At 39.7% G+C, this 27,768-nt stretch overlaps 1 protein-coding gene across 1 annotated transcript in view; it reads right to left on the reverse strand.

Moving 5' to 3' along the window:
- Nucleotides 1-27,768, reverse strand: part of ush2a (Usher syndrome 2A (autosomal recessive, mild)) — a 222,921-nt gene that overhangs the window by 38,209 nt on the left and 156,944 nt on the right. Inside the window, 7 exon segments of the mRNA XM_044199324.1 lie at nucleotides 1,787-1,970; nucleotides 3,694-3,801; nucleotides 12,115-12,313; nucleotides 17,456-17,610; nucleotides 17,811-18,008; nucleotides 20,711-21,050; nucleotides 22,198-22,421. Coding sequence (XP_044055259.1) covers nucleotides 1,787-1,970; nucleotides 3,694-3,801; nucleotides 12,115-12,313; nucleotides 17,456-17,610; nucleotides 17,811-18,008; nucleotides 20,711-21,050; nucleotides 22,198-22,421 — 1,408 coding nt within the window.

Raw genomic sequence — 27,768 nt, forward strand, 5'->3', positions numbered from 1 at the left:
CTTCCTTTCTCCCTCTCCATCATACACCTCTCTCTCTCTCTTTTTCAACAGTCTGGCTGCCTCTCTCATCCCACTCTCTACCTCTCTCGCTCATGACATCATAAGATAGATTTCCCTTTTAAGAGCGTGTGGCTGACTGGTGCTAAAGCTTACATTAGCTGTGTAAGTGGGCCACCATTTAACATTAAAAGCCTTTAATTTGCTATAAACTCCGCCACACATGCATTAATAGGCGGTGGTGTTGGGTTATTGTTCCTGCGCCGAGCGTTTTAAACAGGAGGCCATTAGCACCTCTGCAGTGGGTTAGAACGCAGTCAGGAAAAGGTATAAAACTACTCATATGCTACTTTCATAGACGCACACACACACACACACACACACACACACACACACAGAAAAACATAAATAAATACACCTCATGACACCCACCAAGTACAGCAAAGAGCGATAGAAAGAGAGAGAGCGAAATCATGAGAGGAAGAGAGCCAAGCAGAGACTGAGTGTGATAGAGAGGGAGAGTTTTATCATGGCATAAGGTTTCAGTGGGAGAATGAATTTAAACACTTCATCACTGGAATATATTTACTTAAATGTAAACACCGCCTTGGGATATCAAAAGTAAAATGGTGTGTGTGCGTGTGTGTGTGGGTGTGTGTGGTAGGTAATCGGTGAGTGGGGCATTTGCATCTGTTTGGATGTGGATGTGGCTGTGTGTGTGTGTGTGTGTCCTGCGGGGCCAGCCAAAGGGAATAGGTTAATTCTCTCGTCATCTTAGACACTTCCTGGGCTGCCGAAGCAAAGTGACAGCTAATCAACATTGTCATAAATAATCAATGGCCACTTTGAGCAGTCTCACGCACAGACACATGCACACACAGAAAGGCATGAGTGGGTACACACTCACACGGGCAAAAACACACACAAGTCTGCCTGGATAATGGGGCTGGTGCTCCCTGTGTAATTCTTGGCGTAGGGCTAAATTGAGAAAAGAAGGGAAGGAGGAAGGGAATGAGGTAAGATAGAAAGGATGGTAGGGAAGGGAGGGTGAGAGGAGAGAGAAGTGAATAGGAAGTGAGACAAGTGATGAGAAGGGAAGGGTCGGGATGGGAATGCCTTCTGGCAGACTATCTGGAATTAGGCAAAATTAAACGTCACACACACAATCCTAACTTATTTCTTTCTTCCTTTTTCTTTCACACACACACAAAGAGGCCATTGGAGTACTACAGGGTGTTATCGTAAGAATTCTATTTGGGGTAAAGAGAAATTGTCTCGGGAGAGAGAAGGCAGAGGAGAAAGAGAGAAAAGGGAGGAGAGGAGGTATCATTTTACACTCCTATAATTAAAACAGAAAATCCATCTTGGAAAAAAAGACACGGATTAATAAAGGTTAAATGAAAATAAACAGATGAATAAAATCTACGCTCCACTGCTGTCTGTAAGCAAAAGCCAGATCTGATTTGTGATTTTAATGTGTATGCACGTGTGTGTGGTAATGTTTGTGTCTGTCATTGGCATGTCAAATATTTGCTCATTAAATGACACAAACAGACATATACAGAGTGCAGTCCTGAGAGAGAGACTTGGATGGGACGATAGGAGAGCTTTTAAAACAGGGTGACCCCGATACAAACACACACACACACACATGTACGCTCAAATGGGAAAGGAATTAAAGGGATGATTATTATGAAGCTACAAGTAAAATCTGCTTCTACATATGTGCACACAGTTGCACACGGTCGCATTCATGTGTGTGTAAAGAGTGCGAGTGCATGCTCTCTACCTGCGGTTTGGCAGAAGTCCAGTGTCAGTATAATTCTGGTCACGGTGATCTCCGGTAAAAATAGTGTGACCGTCTCTGTTCAGTCTGTACTGGGAGATGTGTCCATTAGGCTGAAGTGGTTGATCCCAGTACAGCTCCACCACAGATGTGTTTATCATCAGATGTCTGGGCCTTGACCATACACCTAGAGAAGCAAAGAAGGAAGAAGAGGACGTCAGTGTTTTCCACATCTAATAACTGGCACCTATCATTAATATGTAGTTCCCCTGTATATTTATACAAACAAAGAGTAGAGTGCATCACCTCATGTACATAAACAGGACTTTTCTGGAGAAAGACCTTCCTCACACCAAAGTCTACAATAGAAAATCTAAAGGCTTGTTTTTTTCACAATCTGAAGACAGGTGGAATCACTATTTTAACTGAGAATAGTGACATTTATTTGTATGAGAATGAAGATTAACAAATTATCGAGACACGACTAATTTCAGAATATGAAGAAGAAGGCAAAGTTAGGGAGGCAAAGTCAGTCATGAGATTACAATGAAACCCAGAGACGAAAAGAACATAGGACAGGCAGACAGGATGTGGTTGAAAAATTCAATAATGCATTATTTGAAATTAAAAGGAAACACAAACGGTCTAAAACGCAACCATTTGCCTCCAGGAGGAGAGTTCAATTAGCATTTAAATGAAATTTAACTTGTTTACTAATATATAAAGACAAACATGAGGCAGATATGTTAATTAAATCACACAGATTAATGTATTTAAGATGACATAAAATTATGTAGTGGACACTGAGACACAAGGATAAGTGTGGGGAGTGGTGGGAAGGAGGAGCTTAAAAAGAAGAAATATGAGGCACATAAAAAAATAAATAAAGAGATTAGATATGTAGAAAGAAAGACAAAAGATGCAATAAATAAGGGAGTAAGCGAGGGGTGCACGGGGAAAGAATGAGATATTTAAATGGAAAAAAGGAGAAATATCGAAATCTAAGAGGAGAGATAAATGTGCAATAGGTTTCGAGAGGAGGCGAAACAAGATGTATAGAAGAGCAGTAGTGAAGACGGCAAAAAAGAAAACAGACGCAGAAGGAAAAGATCAAGGCAGAAGAAAGACAAGGAGGAAGAGAAGTGAGAAAACAAACAAATGAGAAGTGGATGAAGAGAGGAAAAATCCTGATTGAAGTTCTTTAATAAATAAAAATCCATGGTGCCATTTTAGTCAGGCAACAAAATAATGCTTCGTTCCACTGCAGTCAACAGTGAGAAAAGAGAGAGAGAGAGATAAAGGTGAAGGGTAGCAAGATATAGTATAGGGAGACCAAAGAAGGACAAGAGAGGGGGAGGATTCAAAAAAGGAGAGCAGTGGGAGGAGAAAAGAGAAGTGAGCAGTGCAGAGAGGAAAAGAGAAAAAATATCAAAAAGAGGAAATCAGTAGATATTGTTGAATTTCAGTATTAATCAAAATGATAATATCTTAAAGTTCTGATATTGTTTTGGGTCCACCAAACAATTAAAACAAGCTTTCATATATTTAGACCAATGCAACATATTTTTGCCAGTAATCTATATCAACAAAAAGCAAAAATATATACACAAATCTTTTGTAAATGTATTATTTTTGTGTTCATGTCATATTTGTCATTAGCTATACATTATTGTGGAACAAATGTATGTCAGATTCCTGTCTTACATTTTTCTGGATCTGATATCTGACAGGTATACGAAATGTTTGAGACCTGTGGAATCAGATTGACCACTTCATTTGTAAATAAATGTCACTGAAGTCAAACAGATAATTCCTAAAATGTGTTCAATGAAGGTATGGGGATTCTGCAGGATCTCCAGGATCTTCCCAAGTGTGTGTGTGTGTGTGTGTGTGTGTGTGTGCGTGTATACCAGCAGGGAACGTTTGCAGGGTGCGCCCTGTAGAAGGTAAGCTGGCTCCACATCCGACAGCTGTACAGGCCACCAGCACAAAACTGTAGTCTGTGTACGGCTGCAAACCTGTAGCACACAGACATGTATGAATAAAATCACAAAAGGATTAATCTTACACTTATAAGCACATGCGGGATGGAAAATCACACACATATTTCCTACGTCCAGATTCTTTTTTATTCTCATCACAATAAACTGTGCAGATAACTTTTTCAGAGAGATAAGCAGTATGAGGGGATAAAAGGAAGAGAAGACAAACAACCAAATAAAAAATAGGGGAAAAAATAAAAGAGAAAGAGGAAAGCTTGCCCGGCCCCGTATCGCTAGCTCTCCTCCCAACAGTTTTCTCTCTCTCTCTCTCTCTCTCTCTCTCTCTCCCCAATTCACTCTCCCTCCCTCTGTTCTTTCCACAGTCTCTCAACGGATGGATCCATATCTGTCGGTGTTAAATTATGCATGCCATAACTCAATAATGAAACAACGTAAAGATGGGCAGCCGCGGAACTGACATGGGATAGGACCGGTCCAACGCTGTAATGTCATCAGCTTTTGATCTATGATAATTATGATACCTCGGTATGCGTTTAGGCTACAGCATCCAGACATGATTTATTTATAGGCACCTGCTATGCAGTCTAAAAGAAATCACATAGCGACTGAGTGGTCCTTTAACTGCAACCACAGGAAATCAGTTTTGGTGTTGTATTGAACCTTATATAGTATGATTTAAATACTGGAAGTTGCTAGAAATCTTACATGTACCTAAACAAAGTTATCCTCGAGCTTGAACCACTTTCTGGTAATTGAAAAGCTTTGTTTCCGTCAGATATATTTTCTGCCTGGTTCTTGATGTAAGGTGGATGGATGAGGATAAATAGATGGATGCAAATCCTTAATGTTGTCATGGGGGTTGACTGGATGTTTTATGGTCATTCACTTAGCTGACAGCATACAACAGCTTACAAATCAAATTTAACGAAAAATGAAAGCACTAAAACGACTTTACTTTAAAGGATGACTGCAAAAACAGGCGTTGGCATTGCATAATACAGTGTGTTGAATTTTAGGTGAAGTAATACATATTTTACAACATTAAGGATTTCTGATTAAATAAATATGCTTTAATATTCAGAAACATTTAGTTAATTATTTTTTCATACCTTTTATATGTTTTATTATAACATAAAGTTTAGACAAAAAACAGACAGAAAAAAAGCAAATATATTATAAGCTATATCTTTTTACATAAAAGTGACATTTCTTCTATTTAATAGCTCCTCCTTCTGTATGTTTAGTATCAAAGGGCAAATAGACAGTGTGGGACTCTTAACTACCAGAAATGAGATAGAATTTAATGTCACAAATGAGTTTCACACCTGTAATTTAGGGACAAAAAACAAAAATTTTACTGTAAAATAACACTTTTATGATATAATTTAGCTAATAATTAAAATTATCTATTGGTCCAACTGTGTATATCTGGAGGCTGAGAGACAGACTGGGACACCCTACTGTGTCTCAGCTGCTATATGCAAGTCAGTACCCACCCTGTGTTGACGGCAGAGATGTGTCAACATGTGCGCCAACACACACACAGTCTAATGCACAGCGAAGGGCTTCGCCACGGTTTCCTCACGTCTCTTTCTACTGCTTAGCCTGCTTAACATGCCCCACAGCCTGCTACGCTTAACCCAACCTCTGATCAATGTGTGCGTTTGTGTGTGTGTGTGCAAATGTTCTCACAATGTTGCCCTGTGTTTGGGTTAAATAAAGGAAATCTGCCAGCCATACGAAAGTACTAGGGTTGAAGTGTAAGGCTCTGTTACACTATTTAACTGTGCAACTAAGCGTGTGTATATGTGTGTGAGCACTCTAGCACAGTAAATGATATCTACACTGCAGGTGATGTCATTTGTTGCAACACTGAATAAAGCAGTATGCCTTCACTACACGTTCCTACATACAGACAGACAGTGTGACAGTGTGTGAGTGTCCCTATGGGAGACAGAATAGGGCCGAAAACTGGAAAGATGACTGTGTTATAATATTTAACACAGTCCACAAGTAGACAGCTTTATGGGACAATGAAAACCTGTGGCAACGGCTTCAGAGCTAATGAAAATTAGAAAATTAGATGAGATCTGTGTGCAAAAAACAAACTATTCAAAATGATGCAAAGTGCTGCCTGTGTCTATTGATTACAGCCTAATCTCAGGGAGTGGACTGATCAGAGAACATGCTTGTAAAAGTTGATTTATCAATTCTGCCCTCTATGAAATGAGCAAACAGAAACTAAAATAACTACAAGGCCAAAAAAATCTAAGCATCACCTGATTCTCCAACCACTCTGTCTCATGCTATTTGAAATATAAACCAAAACAAACACAATTATACTTCTCATTCAACACATGCATGTGCAGATGGATGCCAACACACACACACAAACACCTTTGATGTTTCTTGGTGTGTTTCAAATTAACTTTAACACTCAGCCTGAAGAGGGCAGTGTTGGTCTGCTAAAGAAATTCAACCCTGTCTACCATGGTGTGTGTGTGTGCGTGTGTGTGTGTGTGTGTGTGTGTGTGTGTGTGTGTGTGCATACCTATATGTATGCATATCCGTGCATACACATGTGTGCTTACGTGCTTGACTATGGAAAGACAGAGGAAGCTTCAATCATTTTAACAGTGATTACCAGGAAGTGAAAAACGGGTGGAGGGCGCTTTGATGTGAGCAGCCAGCGGCTCACTAACACAGAGTGGGACAAGGCAGTAACTGCCATCGTAAGAGCTGGACACAGTGGAGAATGGTGTGTGTTTGTGCAAGACAGAGAGAGAAACAGAGAGAGAGACTTTTGCAGTAAGACAGAGTAAAGAGTTGGTGCTTTCAAGTAAAAAGACAAAGAGAGAGACTGTGCATGTGAGAAAGAGAACAAACAAGAGACAGATTGTGAGACTGTTGTGGATTTCTCTTAAGTATGTGTGCGTGTGTATGTGTGTGTGTGTGTCTGTGTTGCAGTAAAAGTAACTGTGATATAAAATGCATTTTATTGACAGGTTGCCGTTCCCTGTTTGCATTAGAGAATATGATAGGCTGATGGGCACAGGCCGCAATACCAAGCCAGTTACCTGATCCACCACATGAACAGAGAGAGAGAGAGAGAGAAGTGGAAAGTGGAAGAGAAGACAGAGAGAAGGTGGGAAAGCCAGGCAGGAGAATAAGAGAACAGAGAAATGTGAGGACAGCTGTGAAAGAAATGAAAGAGGCTGAAATGGAAAGAGAAGGGAAAGAGAAGAAAGAGAGGGGTGATACAATGACGCGCAAGTCAGGAGAGAGAGAATAAATGCTGAGGAAAAAGAAACAGAGATAGTAAGAAAAACAAAATTTGCTTTATTTGCATGAGAAACAGAAAGAACAGATGATGCATACAAGCAAGAAAACGAAAGAAAAACAGACAAAGAGAGGGAGAGAGAGGAGAGCTTTGATAACACCTCTCCTAAATAATTAAGAGTTTGACTTCCTGTCTGTGGCTCCCTAATGCAGCGACCGTCTGGGGTGGAACAATGAGATCAGGTTCAAACAGACATAGACATAGACATAGACACACACACACACACACACACACACACACACACACACACACACACACACACACACATACACATACACACACACACACACAGATCCTCTAAGCAAGTAACCCTGCGGGTAAAACTTATTGTACAACACATATGCAAAATATGCACAGTATTCACACACAAGTGCATATGCACAGATGGACACTTGAAAACAAAGACTTAAAGTGCGCGCACGCACACACACACACACACACACAGTGTGGAAGACGAGGCCAGTTAAGAGAGAAAGAGGTATGATGTGTCCCCTGTGAAGAATCTCAGCAGTTTTTATATACACATCTTTTCATTTGTGTTTCAAAGGTTTAATGCATCTTTTAACAATGATAGCTCTTAAATAAATAAAAAAAAGCTAAATTATTCAGTAATTCACTTAAAGTAAATATTGAAATGTGTATTGTTTTGCTTTGATTATGTTTAGACCAATTTTTTTTTATATCTGTTGACCCAGAGAAAAAAAAAAACTTCTTCTCATCTTTGTAGACTTCTTCAGTCCTCTGACTATACATCTCTGCCCCTTTCTCTTATCAAGACAACAGAAGAAGGACAGACTTGGGGCCTAAACAGGAGAGAGTGTTCCGGCAGGATCGACTCAGCTGGGTTACATGTGGATCCACGATATCTCAGAGAACCTCCTTCTTTACTGCCAACTGTCCCATTGAGTTTCACTTTTTTACTGCAAGCCTGCTAAACTTGTGCTTTTGATCCAGTTTTAAAAGACCAGACAGGTTACAGAGCGTGGTTGTTAACTAGTTGGATGAAAGACTTTATATTCTACATACTGTAACGTTGATACTTCTCATGAAAGACAGATTCAGGATTGATACATGAAAAGAAAAGTTCTTGTCTATCTCGTTAACTCCTTTTCACCTGTCTACATGCCTGTACCTACAGCACGGAGCAATCACAGCATGGGCTATGGTTGAAACACATTAATAAATAAAAGAGCATACTCTATTCCCTGCTGTTCTGAATTAATAATGAGCCTACAAAAGACCAATTAAACACATGATTAATGCCATAATCTATATAATTGCAGGCAATAATTCATTGTGAGCTAATGATAGCAATACTTAATATCGATTCACATGGGGTGTCTTTGTACAGCAGTGCTTAATTCTTTCTATGAAGTGTCACTTTTCAGAACTGCTAAAAATGCTATTAATAAGAGTTTATTTCTTGCTTTTCCTAAGGCAAATCATTGATAAACAGGAAATGGTAGAAGCCACAAATTTGTTTTTGGCATTGTAGATTCTGGCATCATAGAGGCCGCTGCTTACTTTGGGAATTTTCATTCTAACAGTACAAACCAGTTAGAAGCAGCAACACTATTTGTAACATTAACATGGATTTTAGGACTACAGAGAAATGATTCAGCGGTTATTGAAGCTCCACTCCCCCACTGATAACTATAAAAGCAGAAGTGTCAAAATGCCTTTCATAGGTAAGGCGGTGTTACAGATTTGTTTTTCGAGGCATTGCTTCCGAGATGTCAAACTTGTTTAATTTTTCTGAACCAAAACAAACCACAAATGTCTAAAATGTTATTTATATTGAATTTGGTCCTTATTTTTAATGTCTAAATGGTGAAATTTTGGAACGTATACAACAATGTATTTTTATATCTTTATCATAAAGCAACAGGTACTCTCAGATAAAAAGACTATGTTTAACTATTACTGTTCAGGACTCAACAATAAGGATTGCCCGATTGCCCGGGGCAAGTAAAATGCCATGTCAGACAAGTACAGCTAGCAACTCCTTCCTTAAAAAGGAATTAAACACATGTATTTTTCCGGAGCTGATGATGGACGTAGCTATCTCTGTTGAGAGTTGCACATACCAATCGGGCACTTGCGAGTAGGGATGGGTACTGAAACCTGGTATTAAACGGCCCCTGGGGTTAAATCATTAAAGACTGTAGTATTATCATGCTCGCTGCAGCCCCTCCTGCTGTCTGCATCGGGCTGAGCAGAGCAGAGATGCGGTGGAGATTACTTGAGATGACAACAACTACACTCGTTACTATAAGTGCAATAAAACCTCCGCGAGTAAAAAGCCAATACTTTATCAATACACCTGTTCAACAGCCATAAACATGTGAACGTGTAGAAAGCCATATTTTAATCTGCTTTGTCTGCAGTCTCTCATATGTTTTACACAAGCACAGCGAGATTGTTCGGGTAATAGGGAATTGTCACAAACGAGCTAAAACGAAGCTGTCTGTATGTGTTCTAACTGTTTATCTGAGTTTGCCAAAAAGAGAGAGAGAATTTATATGAACTTTTCTTGACAAATTAATGCTTCGCAGACCAAAGTGATTTTGATAGAAAATACTCCATCAGATCAAAAAAGTTACAACACTGCATGAGTGATTCCATCTAAAATTGACATTTTTGTAGCTAAAAAAAGCACATTTCTCCAGTTTCTGTGGTTTGAGTGAGTGAGTGTGTGAGCTCTTTAAGCGCCTGTCTCTGACAGTGGTGAGAACCGTCGGAGAGATGCAGAGAAGATGAATAATGGCGTATTAAACATTAAGGATGAGGGAGTAGCACAGCAATTATTTCTGTTCATATTTCACTCAAAACACTTAGATACATCTATCCATCTTTTCATCTGTCCCATTCCTTCTTCCTTTTCTCCATCACTCTCTTTTAAAAAGTGTCATTCTATGCACATTTCACTCCCTCAGTTTGTGTCATTTTTTTTGTCTCTCCTTCTTTATTTAATTTTAATGTTGAGATTACTCCCCCTCCCTACCTCTATTTCTCTATTTTACTTTTTACTGCACTGTTTTTATATTACTATTTGCAAGTGCACACGAAACAGTTTCAACAGCTATGATTTGATGGCAGTTACTCATTACAATACGGCTATATACATACAGTATGAAGAGGAACACTTCTGTGTATGTTCTATATACAGTATGTGTGCCTGCATGGGGATTAGTGTGTAAAAGAGTAAAAGACAGACACAGAATAAGACAAATAAAAAAACATTGCCACAAACACAATATTAATATTGTTCATATGAAATACATAAATGCTATTCATGTATTTTTATTTGTATTTTATTGAATCAAACTATATAAAATTAGGAGAAAGATCAGATAAGTAAGTGAGAACAAAAACCAAAACTGTTAATAAACATATATAGTAGAGTTGTTCTGAGCTGCAGGTCTGGTTTGGAATCACTCAAGGCTTTTTTTAATTAATCTGTAGCAGCCATAAAAAGTTGATCCATTTCTGATCTTTTGTTATTGTAAAACATTGTGATTCAGTATGTCTGCTGTCAAAACTCAGGACTGCAATACATTAATACACAGGAACCTATTGCTAATACTAACGTGTTGTTACAAAGAGAGCTACAATGTGGAGGAACGAGAGAGGGTGAGAGAGAGAGACTGCCCCAGTAGTGGTTTTGGCTGAATGCGCAGGGTTTTCCAGTGTCTCACTGGGGGACAGGGGAATTTCACACACGCGTGCTGGTTGCTTACACTGGCACATGGGGCTGGTACAGTATTACAGCACATTACCATCTCTATTTGGCATTGTTTGCTTTGCCTCATGCCTACACATACAAACACACACGCTCGTGCTCACACAACTCCTGACCATACAAGCCAACCACAGGCACCATGGGAATAGTCTATTGGCTACTGGCAAAGCTGATGCCTGGTCTGAGTCCAAGACAGAGCAGAGCTGTGAAGGGAAAATGCCACTGAATTTCAGCTTCAAAAGATGTCATCACTTGGTTCTTACGCACAAAAATATATATAGAAAAATAAAACACTTTGAATTTAGTTCAACTATTCCAATTCCAGAAGTGGGTAAGTATGTCTACAGTTATAATATTATATTAGTATTTCCCTGTTGTGTCTGTGTTTTTATACAGACAACAAACAGTTGCTTTACAATGCTTCATGCAGGTGTTTCTGTCTGTGTGTGTGTTGTGACTGATGGCAGAGGGCCAGCAACACAGCTCCTCCTCAGGGTAGATAAAACAAGAACCACAAATCACCCAGTCCTGACACCACCATGTTTCTACATCTACAATATTAAGACAAGCCAACACTGTTGGTTTGTGTGTGTACTTTTTCAGTGTTTTGTTAGAGCACTGCTTTTGTTGTGCTGTTTGTGTGTTTGTCTACTATGTTTAAATGTGTGCTTCTGTGCTTGTTGTGTTTTTGTTTATTCTTTCTTCTTCATGTGAGTGTGTGTGTGTGTGTGTGTGTGTGTGTGTGTGTGTGGGGGGGGGGGTCATGGCTAGAGACAGTGTGGCGGGAATCAGGTGTAAATTCAGTCATTAGATGGCTTCCAGAAACTAGCATACATAAATAAATGCATGACAAAGGGAAAAAAAGAAGAGGGAGGAGAGAGGAGGATTGGACAGGTAGGCAGCGAGGAAGAGGAGGAGTAGAGAGGGGTAGGATAGCAGAAGAGGACAGAGGATAAGAAGAGGAGGGGGAGAAAGGAGATGATTCAGAGATGACAAAGAAATGGAGTAGAGGGAAGAATATCTGGAGTGTGAGGTAAGGAGGCGAGAAGGCAGGAAAAGAAGTGAGAGGTGTAGGAACAGGAGGAAGAGAGGAAGAAAAGAAAGGGGAGGCGAGAGAGACATAAGGGACAGAGAAGGAAGGGTAATCAGAAGGCCCCAGGAAGAGGAGAGGAGGTAAAATGAGAGAGAGAGTTAACAGAGGAAAAGTGAAGGAAAAGTGAGGCATTTGATAATCTGAGAATCTTACCAATCACGGTATAATTTCTGGGCCCATCGTTGTGTGTAAATATGGTTCCGACACCAGTCTGGTTCAGGTGGTACAGTTGTATGATTCCACTGGGACGATTAGGTTCAGACCAGCTCACATGGAGGGAGGAGGGGCTTAAAGCTGTTACCACTGGAGGCTGCACTCCCTCTGGGACTCCCTGGGCTGTCACTGCCAACACCTAAACACACACGGACATGGACATACACACCGAGGCACCGGAACACACACACACACACACACACACACACACACACACAGAATAAAAGGCACACAAAAAAACATAAAATATAACACAGTTCTGATATTTTACAGAATGTGGATAACAGATGGATTTCGGCTGTGATTGTTTATGAATGTAATTAACATGATCACAACCCAGTAAAAAAAACACACAACTCTTTCTAAGGTAATAAAGACCTTGTTGACAATGGAGAAAGACATTTGCAGAACAGAAAGACGTGGTCAGCAACACATTTTTATGTTACAACCTACTGGCCAAAACAGGGAACAACTGAAGCCAAAACACAAACTTTCCACTAGCACCACAATGAGTTGTTGTATTTGTCCAACATAGTGAATGTACTATTTCCATATTTTAACATGTCTGACTATATGTACAGTCTGCAGACTATAGAATGTATGCACAATACTGTATTTTATTCCTAGAAGCCACTGACTTACAGGGAAGAATCATGTGAACAGTGTTAATACTGTATGTGTAAAAACCAACTGAATGCAAGGCCCAATAATGTTTCCCATGATTTACAGTAGGGCATATGTGTATTTACTGGCAAATTTAACCTAGAGCAGTATATGAGCATACGAATACTGGAGACTAACAGTTTAAGGATTATCTCTCGAGAACGCTACTCTGTCTCTCATTCTGATGGCAACATGGATATCCTGCCTTCATTGACCTACTTGCTTCAGCAATGCAACCTGCAATAAGCACTTTGATTATGATAGGATGTAGGGATTCCAATCAATACTATTACTAACTATCACTTCTACAAGAAGAAAAAAAACATAACAAAACAATAAGCAATCCCCTGTTAGACTCAGGCAAAAAAAATTACTGCTTTTTAGTACAGTGTTGTGAGTGACCATCTTATTGTAAATTTGTTGTATCATCTGTGGGCCCCTGTGAACGCTGGGTGAATGTGGAGACCACAGAATCACAGGGCAATCTGCTGCTAATGGCAACAGGGATATCCTGCCTTAATAGACTGTCACTAGCACTTCCCCCACCTGTCCCACACAGTGCTATGCAATTAGAACACTGCTAGTACAACTAAGGAGACACACACGCATGTGCAGACACACACACACAAACAAGTACATGCAGGTGTACACACGCAAACACAAAGAGGCAGAAGAGAGGAAACAGCAAAGGAGGCAGAGAAGAAAAAGAAGATAAGGAAGATGCAGGGGAAGTGTAGTATCAATCAGTGAGTCCTTCAATGTGCTGTTAACTCAGATGTCTGTCGAGATTTTGCTCAAATGTAAAGAAAATAAAAGCCATATAACCACCTACTATGTACGTGTAACCTAAATACAGTAAAATTAACTTAAAGTTCACTTAACTTTGCTTCGGTGGACAACTTAACTCTGACTTACATAGTTGATAGTGTAGATAGAATATGTAATATGTAATATGTATTCATTACATAGAATCATTAGACACATACAATATAAATGCTTACATTCCACTCACATATAATAAAAAGCTGCACACATGAAAGCCATGCCTCACCAGGATACTCTTAATCCAACCCTTCTTTCTGTATACACAGGAATGGAAACTTGGAGGGACAGAAGAAAAATGGGAGTGTGAGAGACATATAGAAAAGAGAGAAGAGGGAACGTTGGGCACCAGATGACAGTAAAATAAAAACTAGTGTTTGGACAGTGGGAAGGAGTGAGGATGAGAAGAAAGGAAAGAGACAACAGCTGGTAGAAACTGAAGAGAGCGGCGTTAAGATCAGGGGAATAACAGGAGACAAATAGCAGAGAGAACAGGACAAAAGGATTCGAAGACAGAGGTGGACCAATCGCTCTTCCTCCCTCTCTAAGTGACCAACCGTATAAGATCAGCACCTTCTGTTGTCACAGCAGGTGTGCATTTGTGTGTACCTGTTTGTTTGTCTGTGCCTGTTTGTCTGTGCCTGTGTGTGTGTGTGTGTGTGTGTGTATGTGAGGGGGCTGATGCCAGGTAATTGCAGTGGTGTATTAGGTTAGCACAAGTTATTCCATAATTGGGACTGTTTGGCCAATTTTCACTGGTGTACAAACTAATCCAACTCACTCCCTTTCCACCCTCTGCTCGCAGTGTGTGTGTGCTTGTTTGTGTGAACATATGTATGTGTGTGTGAGAGAGGGAGGCAGACAGAGAGATTTGTGGTGTTACTGTGCATGGCTTTAGGAGGGTATGTGCATGTATACAGAGTTCTATTGTTGGTCATGTAGCTCTCAGCAAAGTGGAAACCAGCCAGGATGATCTAGGGGTCTGCTTCAACAGAGAAATTGTTTTGCTATGAGAGGTCAAGTTGGTGCATCATTTGTATCACACTGTTGGCTTTATTCTGTTAGATTTATGCAAAATATTAAGTGCACATTTCAGGTGTGTATACTAACAACTTTTGTGAGGGGATAGAGGACATGACACAGTCAATATAAATTAACGTCAGACACAACTATTAAGTATTGAATTCTTTATGAAAGAAAATTTTCTCATTATGGCTTCTAGGATTTTACAATTTCACAGTCAGATGCACAAAATGAAATTAGACTAACAACAGACAACAACTGACTGAATTACTATTCCTACTTCCGACCCCACTGAGAATCAACAGCCAATTCTGATTTAAACAGCTTTCATCTGCAGCTTTAAGTTGATTTCAGCTCATTGTTTTGGTTGTTAACAATTTCTCATTTTAAGTCAGACGTTTTCAGCGAACAAGCTCAGGCAAGCAGGCATTATCCTACCTAGTGTACACTGCCCAGTGTGAAATGGTAGAGAACTAAAGTAAATGAGCGAAAGAGCCAGATCTTATCTTATTTCAGAGACTACAGCTAAATGTTGAGTGAATACAGGACTTTTTGTCAGGTAGCCAGAAACATGGCTATAATGAAGTGATAATGCTCATTACTGAATTGTTGTTTTTGTGCTAGATGTGTAAGTAAGTAGTTGTTTGCCAGCACATTATCCATGTTGCCTTGATAGGCTGGTAGTATTTTGGACTGTGTTGAGAAAAGAAGTGTTCGCATATCTTTTAATACAGCTTTAAAATAAATGTACAAGTTGCTTGTCTAGTTACTGACAGGTCACCTTAGCATTGGATTTCTCTTTCGCATGGACTCCACTCTTTGCATGGGTCTGGCTGCTCTGGCTTCAAAAAGTTACAACATGATGATGACCATAAACATAGACTACTGGCTACATACATACAAGTTGCAGCCTAATCATAAGTATATCCACTGATATGTGTTGACTTTGAGGGTATGGGAGCCAGCCCAACTAATGTGACTGAGAAAGCAAGGGTGATATTATGATTATTATTTTAACAAAGTGGAGAGAAATGCAGTAATATTCACAAATCAGCATATGCTAAAAACTGAAAAATGAATGCTTAGAACAGTAACATAATCTATATGTACATATATGGGAAAGCCTACAAGAATGTTGATACTTTTCTTCATCTCTCCGACCATTTACCATTTTCCTTCCTTTATCACTGTCCTACATCCATCCATTCCTATTTCATCTGTCACCATTCACCCCCAGCATTCATTTATTGTACACATTAATCCATTCATCACCTATTTATCTATCAACCCCTCATAACCAGTTCAACCAACTGTACCTACATCTCACCCCTCCAGTTATACATCTACAGGCTTCATCTTTACACAAGAATGTGCTCATCAAAATAATGACATAGAAAGACAGTTTTCAACGGGAGCTTTCATCACCTCTAAGCCAGAGAAATTAATTGTTGTGGTGATATCAGCTCGGCTACAGCCAAAGAGATAGCTGGGGGGAGTTCTGTGTGAAGCTATTATGGACACTATCACAAACATCAGGTAGGCTCAGCAAATCCAGAGCCTCGCATACAGGGGGGGAGCAGAAACAAGGATAAATAACAACTTGTTCTGACATGGGAACAGTACAGAGTTCACTCAGTATGGAACAACAAAGGTCAGACAGGTTTAGAATTTGAAAAATATCACTTGCAGAACAAGTGAGCACCTGAATTACGATGTAAACAACGTTCGGAAATCAGCATCTTAGGAGGCTTTTACGAGAGGGTAAAAGGGCATTTTGCTGAAAGGCCACTGGCCAAACAATGGATCAGATGACCGGCCAACTGCAGAAGACCAATGCTTCAAGGTTGCTGTTGTAACTTTACCCAATGTGAAGCAGGGGGTTGTATGTCCAGGCAATTTCTCCTTTACAGAACAAAACAGGAAAAGTGATCTTTGCACACTTGGACTCATCCCATATTCTCCTACACACCTGTCTGAATACAAGTAACAAAGGCAACTCCTGTACTGTCGACTATTATGGTAAATTTATTGATTAACTGCATTTTGGTAAAGTGGTGAAGAAGAAGAAGAAGAAGAGCTGATTTTTGTTACCCCCACTGACAAGCAATGTTCTGTCAGATTTCTCTACATGCACACGCACCAACACAGTTTTTTAAACACCTTTCTTTTTCAGCCTAAATTAAAGGAGATAACGAAACTACAGAATAAAGTGGTGCTTAGTTCAGTGAAGCTCAGTCCATCTTTAGAGAAGCCATTAGATAATGATACAGGGGGATAAGGTCTTTATGAAAAGGGGTGCCACAACAGAGTAAGTCTTTGGAAATGGTGAGTGTGTTGGTGTGTGAAAGTGAGAGAGCTCTACATGAAAAGCTGGCAGGACAGAGACAATCAAACAGCACAGAGTAAGAATCAACAGAACAGATATTCCCTTTCCAAATGAAGGTGCAATCAGTAATATTTTACTCTTTTTTTGTACAAAATAACTATAATATACCAATGGTGCATTACAAGTGCTGATTATAAGTGCCAGTAACTTATTTGTTATCTCAATAGCTACTGCTGTGATTTCAAGCTTTATAAACAGATATGTCAGCCCAGTTCCTGGCACACACTGAACTTCAGACTCCTAAAAACTTTAATACTGATGCAGACTTGGTATTATATTTGTGGCCACATAAGCTGCAAATGAGCGAATACTGTGATGCAACACAGAAAATGTTAGTCTGACACAGGAGAACTGTAACAGCACTAACACAAACACACGTAGTCTTACCTGTGTACTGTCAGTACAACCAGCCCGATTACAGACCCTCAGCTGGTAATTGTATCCCTGAAAAGGCCTGATCCCACCCACGTCAGTAAAACTGTTTTCATCACCACGGTAACGCTCTTGTCCATCCCGCAGTATAACATAGTGGGTGATGTCCCCTGGTAAAATGGAAAAGGTACTTTAATTTTTGGTAATCAATGTCATCATCAACCTCTTGTCTTTTAAGCCCACATCCACATTAATCACAAAATAATAATCCCCTTAAATGTTAATTCAGTCAAAAGTTAATTCAACTGATCTACAGAGAAGGGGATTTTTAGTGGTACACACACACACACACACACACACACATACACACCATTAGGCCTGGCAGGTGCTTGCCATTGCAGCTGGATGATGTCATCTCGTTCATCAAAGCGACTCCAACGGGGCGGTGCCACTCCCCATGGTTTGTCTTCACTGGTGGTCACTGATGTAACATCACTGGAGCCTCGTCCAAAGCCATTCCAGCCCCTCACTCTGTACTCATAGGTGGTGAAGGGCTCCAGGTCAGAGTCTATTAGAAAGTAAGGAAGGTAGGAAGGACAGAAGAAGAGGAGCAAGGGAGAAAAAAAAATCGATTAAGGAGGGGTGCAAGAAAATAATCAACAGATCTGTCAGTAAGACTGTCAATACATTGACTAATGAATAAATAATTTAACAACACTGCAACACTTCTAAGTGATCACAGGTGATTAATACTGTAAGTGCACACATAGCATAAGCTCTGATTCCAGTAGGCAAACTATCAACTTGTAAATTAATTGCAAGTTCTATCTGAACAGCTAATATTTTAATAAAATAAAAAACTGTGGGGACTGACAGAAAAGAGACCTCTGTCCATTGTGGTTAATAGAAATGTGCAAATGTGATTTTTCCCAAAAAAGAAAATAAATAGAAAATAATATTAAAAATTCTGTTAATAATAAAAAATAATAAAAATCACAACATGGACTTTGCATCTCCTGGTATTGCAGTAGTATGTGAAATGGCTCTAGCACAATGGAAGGAATTCAAAATATACTATATACTCCTCTCCAAGCAGATTACAAATTTAAAGACAGTGTGTAGCAAAAAATTTCTCATGGATTTGCGCCTTAAAATCTTTAGAGCATCCTGTGCCTAGTTGTACAAAAGAGCACAGGTGGTGACCCTTTTGTACAACATGCGCAGTATATACCATTTATCTAAAATAACGTGTAGTAAATATAGTTCCATGTTTGAAAATGTGTGTACTGGGAGGTGTATTGCCAATGTAAGCTATATGAACAGTTATATGAACATATACCAAATATATCCACTATCCATAGTTGTAAACATCAGGCCATGACTGAAGCATTCTGGGAGACAGGTTGTGACAACCCGTCTGGTGAGGTATACATACAGGAGCATATACACACACACAGTCACACACACATGCATTTTTTTATTTTTTTGTGTTAAGGGACTGCTGCTGTAAATGAGACCATGTTTTAACTGCCAGTCTGGGACTCTTGTCTTTACTACTGTGATAACTGAAGCAGCAAAACACACACACACACACACACACACACACACACACACACACACACACACACACACACGTAAATAAAACACTGAATATGTGAGCATAGGCACATGCCTAAAAGCTAAGTTTCTGTGTTTTATTAAGAACTAAATCCAAAATATAAACTGGCTGTGGACAATAAAGTATATATTTAGAAAACACTCATTGTACATGTGGAGCTATCTTTGTGTGATCTACCTTAGGTTTTTTTCCCAGAGAAATATAGCATGATACCCTGTAAGAGTGTGTGTGTGTGTGTGTGCATGAGAAACATCTGGTGTATGGTGGGTGGCGACAGCTTTATGTGCCTCTGCCCAGATGGTGTCACAGCATTGCCTAGAAACTCTTATCCTAACCGCCCCATGCCACACACACAAAGTAAAAGAAACACATACACAGAACCACATTCACTACAGAGGCACACTCAAATAGTAAGTAACTGGACACTGACACACACAAAACACATGTAATTATGAGTGCACAACCACCCATACACACACACACACACACACACATCATCGACAACCACAATTAGTCTTGATTAAACAGACATAACTACCCAGATAAATAATGTGTGGACATACACAAAGTCCTGACACACGCCCACACACACACTCCAACTCCCATTGGGCTGATAAATAGTAGAGAATGTTGAAATGGCATTTAAACGCCCATCTCTAAGTTTTAATGACACACAAGTGTACAGCACAGAGAGAGTTACCAGGTTACAGCTATTAATGTGCACTGCAACAGCTGTCTTGGTGTGTGTGTGAGAGCGTGTGGAAGGGCATCTGTCTCTAAAGCCCGTTGATTGCAGCGGCTGACACATTTAGAGTAAATGCAGAATTGCTTTCTGCAGGCTTGAAATTTCTGAGTGGTGTGTTTCACAGATGGCTATAGATGGCTATATTCTGCATTAGTTATTCTTCATAGCAGCTAGGACAACTGAAGTGAGAGTCCTAATTTCTAGCAAAGTTATAGGTCAGAAGCAGGGATACAAATACATTATGAATGGTCAAAATGTTTAAAACTCAAAAACATTAAGCATACAGAGGCATGCTGATAGCAGAAAAATATTATGAGATTAAAATCTACTTAAACTAACCTTTAACTGAGCTGAAGGGTAATGCTGCTGACTTTAGGCATTCATTTTGTCATCATATTTTAACTACGACAAGTAACCTGACTTGACTAAACAACAATTCCTTATTCCCAGGAAAGAAGTACATGTTTAATCTGCCTAGCTGCTCAGATCACTAATCGACACCCAAGCAACTAAAACTTTGGTTTCCAAATGCTAACAAGCCTACAGTATGTGTTTGAAGCTGAGTACAGTGAAGAGCAGTGGTGGGAAAAGGGCTGAAAAACAGGCTTGATCAATCAACTGGCCGGACTTGAAGAGATACAGGAGGCATTGAGGGATACAAAAAGTTTTGTTTTAAAGATAGATGATGAAATAGGTACATTTGTTTCAATGCGGTGGCAAAACAATTATAATGGTTAGAAAAGCTTGTTACCGAAGACACTCAGCACTTAAGTGAAGAAAGTTCAAGAAACAAATTACTAAACAAACTATAAATAAACTATGCTAATTACTAATAGTACTAGTTCAGTAATTCTTCTAAACTACAGTCTGTTTTTCCACTGAACAGACGCACTAACACACAGATTACCTGTATAGGTGTATCTGTTGGCATCTCCGCTGTACACTACCTCTTCATGCGATGGGCAGAGGCTTCCCTCGAATTGCAGGTTCTCAGTGTGTGTGTGACTGTATGCGTCTGCCATTTTGTATGTGTTATCACTTCTGTTTGTATGTGTAGACGGACCCGTACTGAGAGTTTCACGTATGGTGTCGATGGAAGGTGAGTATGTTGTGGAGTGTGTGTCAGGGTGTATGTGTGCAGACAGGACCCATGTGCAGGCGGTCATAGATGGATCGAGGTCACAGGAGCCACAGTATGCTGTAGGTGCTGCAGCTACAGGACACACGGCGCCCTGCAAACACTGGTGCTGCACAGAGGAAGGAGGGAAAGACAGATAAAGATGGAGAGAGTGGAGAGGAAAAGAAGAGATGGGAAGATGAGTTAAATAGTAAGAGAGAAGTAAATAGTAAAGTTAGGGATGAAAGACAAAAAGGGAGAAAAGTGAAACTATGAGGGTCAAAATCTTTATTTTCTTTAAGTGATGCTTCTGTGATTGCACTGCGCACAGACAACTACCGCAGAAACATTTCTTATAGAAGTTTACTATTATCTTACGGGATGTAAGCAAAGATCATATAAATTCTGAAGCGTCTCTCATATACATGCAGAATGTAGCTATGTAAGTGTTTGTGTGTGGTCTGCATGGTCCTTAATGACATCATTAGAGCTAATGAGAATTCCTACCCTTTGTCCCTATGTGTGTGTCTGTGTGTGTGTGCCTGTCTCATGCTGACTTAGGAACACACAAACATCACATGACCCCAGTTGATAAATGGAAGATGGCCCAGTCCCCAACTCCTGATGTGACAATGAGAGAGAGAGAGAGAGAGAGAGAAATCTAACAACCAGTGTCCACTGGACGTTTAAGCGCCAGATCTCTTTTCTGCCAGACTAGCTTGCATTTCTGTCACTTTTGAAATCTCTGTCAACTGGCAATAAATACAGGCATTCAATTCACATCTATACGTGCATTTCAATTGTTATTGACTTGTCACCTCTCCTCCATAGTCTGTAAAGAAGGAGAAGGAATGCTACGTTTTTCCTTCTACTAATATGCACTATGCAGGTAATACACATACAAAATATAGATCAGACTAATTAAAATTAGTAAAATGCTGCCTCAAAATATCTGTTACCAGACTGATCATTAAATAGCAGCAAATGTGCATTCAATTGTACTTGTAAAACACAAAAAATGATGGCAAAACAATGCTACCAATATTGGAAATGTGGCTGCTGAGAAAACAGACTGCTAGAAGATTTGAAACACTTCTAGCGGATATTTAAACCGCAGGGAAGATGTGACGGACATATGGCACAACTGGACCACTACACAGCCACACCCAGTGGACATGAAAGATAACAAAGAAAGTGTAAGAGACCAGAGAAGACATTCATATAACAGTGTATAGACATAAACATAGAGACACAAATACAGATACATACAAACACACCTGTATTAACAGGCCGGGTGTGGGTCGGTCCGCACACACGTGTCGTTGAGGGTCATACCCAATCCCATTGCAGCATTCCTCTTCCTGACGTATGACCTTTGACCCACAGCACTGCAACGTCACTGTGGCATTGCCAGCAGGGTGCATTGTGGGATATCCATCATTGCCCACACAGCAAAGAGAGGTTGAAGAGTTTATATACTCTTGACCACAGCAGACGAAACCTAAAGACAAGAAGATAGGCGGCATTTTATTGTTTTATATACATTTTCATTTTTGATCTTAATGTAGCAGTATATTATTTTTCTGCTGCTTATTTACAGTCTAAAACTGACATGCATGTGTTTTAAGTCTCCAATGAAATTGTTTTAATTTCTTAAAAGTTAATTTTGCGGCAAATTTAGATGCTTTCCATATTGTTGAAAAATATGACTTGAGAGATATATTGGTTTATCAAACTGCATTCATAATTGCATTTTGAACAGATAGGGTTTGCAACATTGTGATTCTAAGGACTTCATGGTTTTGGTGACACCTATAAATGCCTCTGCCCCTCCCACAACACCAAATGCTCACAAGGACAAGCTTCTGCTGGGCTCCTGGTGTCATCTCTATTATTTACATGCTGTGATAATATTTCAACATTCAACAGTGATGTCTGAAATCACTGTATGTGTCTCTCTATTACAAAGAATATTGGCCTTTTTATTCTTTTCCTCATCACCTCTTCTTGTCCTCCTCTACTTCTCCATACTTAAGCAGGGCATCCTCTAACACTACTCATCCAATTATTCTGCCTCTTTCCTTCTCACCTTTTCTGTCTTTTCTCCTGTCCTCCTCCCTCCATAACTTCTCATCCTTCCTCAACCCCTTCCCATCACCTCCTCATGTTTTATGCTCTTCCTCTCTCCATATTTAAAATTATCCAGGCAGTGCTGAGCTGTATTGTCTCTCCTCTATGCTTCCCAAACTCCCCTTTCCTTCTCTCTTCAAAACCTATTTTTCCCCATCGGCACAGAAACAGTATTTAGGCTGCTCTGAATAGTAGTGTGCATCTTCTCTTATCAACTCTTCTATACATCCTCCCGTCCTCTTCCTTCCCTCCTCCCCTGCATGCCTCTTTTACTCTCCTGTATTCATCTCTTCATACAGCAGTAATATTCAGGCTATGCTGTCGAAAGAGTGCAGGGGGAGAGGGAGTGTGTTTTTCTGAGAGCTGCCATCTCTGACAGTGATAGGTGATGTCTTTCTGCCACCACTTCACCTTCAGCTGCAAGGTGACATTTAAAATACATGCTATCACTCCATTTCCCTGTAAATGTTTTGCAGCTGAAAATCAAATTTCAAGCATGTTTCTCCACGTTCTCGAGCACTTCATATTTGAAATCCAAATAACTTGAGTCGCTTTGAATGATTGACAAATTAAAAGTTTTAGTGCCTGCAGATTTGAGGTAGAAAGACTCTGTTCTTGGTGGAGAAAATAATGTTTTGGTCTACAGAACTATAAGGTTTGACTTTATTCTGGTTAGCTTTAATCTGCTAAAAACTGCTTTTGCATAGAATATCATTCTAGTTAAATGACAAAGGTTATATTTATAACTCTACTACTCTAGTGAATATTTTTTAATAAAATTGTAATTTCAACAAAAACTACCTTTCAATGTAGAATGCAAATGTTTGATATCTACTTTTACTTTTCAGAAAACATAGACCCCAATGACTCCAATGGGGGAGTCGCTATCGCTATGATAACAGGTAGTGAGGGAACAAAGGTTAGATTCCAACCCAAGACTTTGAGGTTCATTGTGGCCATCTTAACCCCTAAGCAACTGGGGTGCCCCCACCCCCACCCACTAACAGGACACTAAGTTAACTTGGTTTTCCTAAATCATACAAAGTGATACATACATAGATGAGAAGTTGAGAAAACACTGACGAGTGCGTGTGTCAGATAAAGGTTATTTCATGGAAATGAGGGTGAAACAAAAGTGGCAGCAGCTCTTAGACAGCTAAACTAATGAAAGCTGAAGATAGAGAGTAAACATGGTGCCTTCTCTCCAGTGGCCCTCCTAATAATTCAAGTTGAACCAATCTGGTTACTTTGACATCTTAGCTTAGTTGAGGGCAGGGACTGTAAAGCTTTGGCCTTGCAATGGATTAGGGCTATAATATTGTTCTGCTATAACAGTGAGTCAGCAAAGTAACCCCTGCTGTGAGGATGCACTGGAAATACAAATGAGCATGGCACGGCACATATCATAACTGTGCTGATGGAGAAAGGACAAATCGTATTTTAATGAGAGCGTCCAAAAGCTTCTCATTTTGAATCAGACCAAAATAATATAAGAACCCTTCTGTCTTTTGTGATTATTTAGTTTAGAGTTAAAATAATCTAACTTTCATGAGGTATTTAGCAAATTTATCCTAACAGTTGATGACATGCTGATCTGTGGCACTATCTGTCCCCAGCTGTGTTGCCCATTTTATTTGACAGCAGACATTAAACACTAAGTCATTGCTTTGTATCATGGCCTCGGCCTTTAATGGGGCTGCAGCTAGTTGTGGAGTGATAAATAACTTATTGTTTAACAACCTAATCAACGTTTACTCTTTGCGCACATGAAATGCTGTTAATTTAAGCAATCATTTCACTTAAAGGCCAAAAGTGGAGAATGGCACATATTTTCTCCTGTGCTGTTGCAGTGCATTATATCCTCACCACATCCATCAAAGGCAACATGTGACAGGAAAATGCATGTGTATGTGTGTGTGACATAAAGGCAGTCTGACGGCTAGTAACTCACTTAGCAGCGGCAGCTGTTGTAGAGCGGGGGCTTGGTGGCCAATTCCCCCAGCGCCTTACTTCAGCTTCAATGACGCGCAAATAAACAGCTCAACACTTTTCCAAAATAGCTTTTCTCCACTCATCCCTCGTCCTCTCAGCATCCTCACCTCTACTCCTTCCTTCCACCTAGACACCAGGCCATCTACGATTCACAATTTTTACTCATTTGCCTCCCCTCCATTTTACTCTCTAGCAGTTCGACTGTCTTTCCATGTATCGTTCAACATGGCTCTGTTCAAACTCTCAAATAGATCTTGATTCACTCTTGTGCTTTTTCTGACCAACTTTATCACTTGTGACCTGAAGTTCAGGAGTTGTCTCCTGCCTCTTCAACCTATATCTCCCCATCTCTACATCTGTCTTTGTCTTCTCTAGCTACCTTTTTTCCTTTATCCATGTTCTACCTCCTCTTACTTCCTCCTCTCCTCTGTCTTCAATGCTTTACTTTAACCCCTTTTCCTATCATGCTCTTCACCCTTCCTACATTTCTCTTGACTATGACCATGTCCTCTTTTCTCCTCATCATCTTTACATCTTCCTCTTGTTTCCACCATCTTTTCCTTTCACTATTGCTCTCTCTCTATCTCTCTCTCCGCATCCACTCAGTTTACTGTTTACTGTTCTGCAGCTAAACTTCACTATTGTATTATCACCCATTCAGCAGAAACCCAATCCCTGTCTTTGTAAGTCTTATCTGTGTATGGGTGTGCGTGACATGCTTGCACATTTGTGTTTTGAAACACATACCTCCTATTTTCTCTTTATAAGCTGTGTGTGTTTGTGCATGTGGATGCATGTGCGTGTATGTGTTGACAACATTTTATCATACACCTCTTGTTTTCTCTCTTGCATCGCAGAATGCTTCAGCCCTAATCTTCAGATTTACGTTGGATTTGCATACATTCGTTAATAGCGTCGGGAGCGCTGCGTCAACACAAGGTGCTTAGACAACGTGAATTATTATTAGGGTTTCAGTCATTCCACTTAATGATAAGTCAATATTTAGCCCTGCCAATGAACTACTGATAAAAATGTGTGTTGTGGATTAGGGTTATCCGAGCTCTCTAGGAGACCAAAACCCCTCCACAACTTTAAACAAACCAAACACTTTTAAATACCTGAATATATTACAAGGGGTTTGGCACAAAGTGCAGAGCAAGTGCACACATACCGGCATACACACACTCACACTGAAGCAGCTTTTATAGACACAGACCTAGACAGATCATCTGTGCATGCACACACACACACACACACACACATACACAAACACATACACACACACACTCACACACAGTAAGGAGCAAGCACATAAAAACTAACTTACTTATTAACAAACAACGTTTGTCTAAAATCGTCAAAAGCATTAACTAGTTAATTTTAATCTGTGTAAACTGAACTTTGAGCTAGCTCTTGTGAAGTGTGAAGTTACACAACACACAGTATCGGCATATATGTTGGCCAATAAGTTACAAGAAATTGCAGAAAAGAGATGACAAAGATATTTTTGAAAATATGTTTTTGAGTTTAATCTGTTGACATAAATAATGTTGGTTGGAGAAAGGTTCCTGTAGCTTGCATCTGTTAGACAAAAACAAAAAAGAGGGATATATTCAAACATTAAGATGACAGAGTCATCAGTGACAGGCTAATTTAACAATCAAAGTTATATTTTATGTTCATGATACAGGCTTGTCCACACTGTAAAAGCTTCTTTAATATTTATTATAATTCAAAAACTTTTTTTAATAGTTCTGTTCTGTTTTATAGTTGTTGATAGTTGTTTCTGATACTAATTTAATTTCCAGTGAAGTCGTGCTCAATATCTTGGTCATAACTCTTAAATAACTCAATCAAAGGGATCCTTATCAAACATGTTTGTTGTTTTGCGTCCGTTAAAAAAACATAAACTCTCATCAAACTCTATATAAATAGTATCAGCCTTAAAAATCCAGTATTGGTTGGGCTCCAGTACACACACACACACACACACAAACACTGCAGGAAGGTGTGTGTGTATTTGTGTGTGTGTGTGTGTGTGTGTGTGTGTGTGTGTGTGTGTGTGTGTGCATGTGCGCACTTTGTGCTCCAGAGGGGCCAGACTATATGTCATGTCGAGAGATGAAATCACAGTGGATTGACTTTCTCACACAGCGCACAGTGTTCCCCTGTGAACACACACATGTGGATGTTGGGGCAGCAAACACACACATAATCAAAGACACACACATACACACTTACTCTTTTCCCAGCTGACTGGTTGTCCCCTTGTCTTTCTGACGTCTTTTATTTTTTTTTTATATCTCAACAACATTACCAGCTGGGCTTATGTGTGACATTGTGTGCATTTGTGTGTACGTGCATCTTTGCATGTGTGTGTCTAAGTGTTTAAGTGTGTGTGTGAATGTGTGTGTGTGTATGCTTGTGTATGTGTGTGCTGAGGTATATTTTCACCACTCTTCAGGGATTCACTAAAAACTGAGACACAGCAAGCAGCTGTTCATGTGTGTGTTTAAAGTGTCTGTGAGAGAGGGACAGAGAGAGAGACAGATGAAGGAGGAGGAAGTGATCAAGAAATGAACAACTAAAAGAGTTTGACAAAGTGATAAAACAGATAAAAAACTCTTAAAAGATGTGAGATGAGAAAGATTTGCTAAAATAAAGAACGTAACATATTGTATTTCATAGTTGAAAATCTTTGAGTACAAAAATTAATGTTTTGTTTG

The sequence above is a fragment of the Siniperca chuatsi genome, linkage group LG1 (genome assembly GCF_020085105.1).
Source record: "Siniperca chuatsi isolate FFG_IHB_CAS linkage group LG1, ASM2008510v1, whole genome shotgun sequence".
Lineage (NCBI taxonomy): Eukaryota > Metazoa > Chordata > Actinopteri > Centrarchiformes > Sinipercidae > Siniperca > Siniperca chuatsi.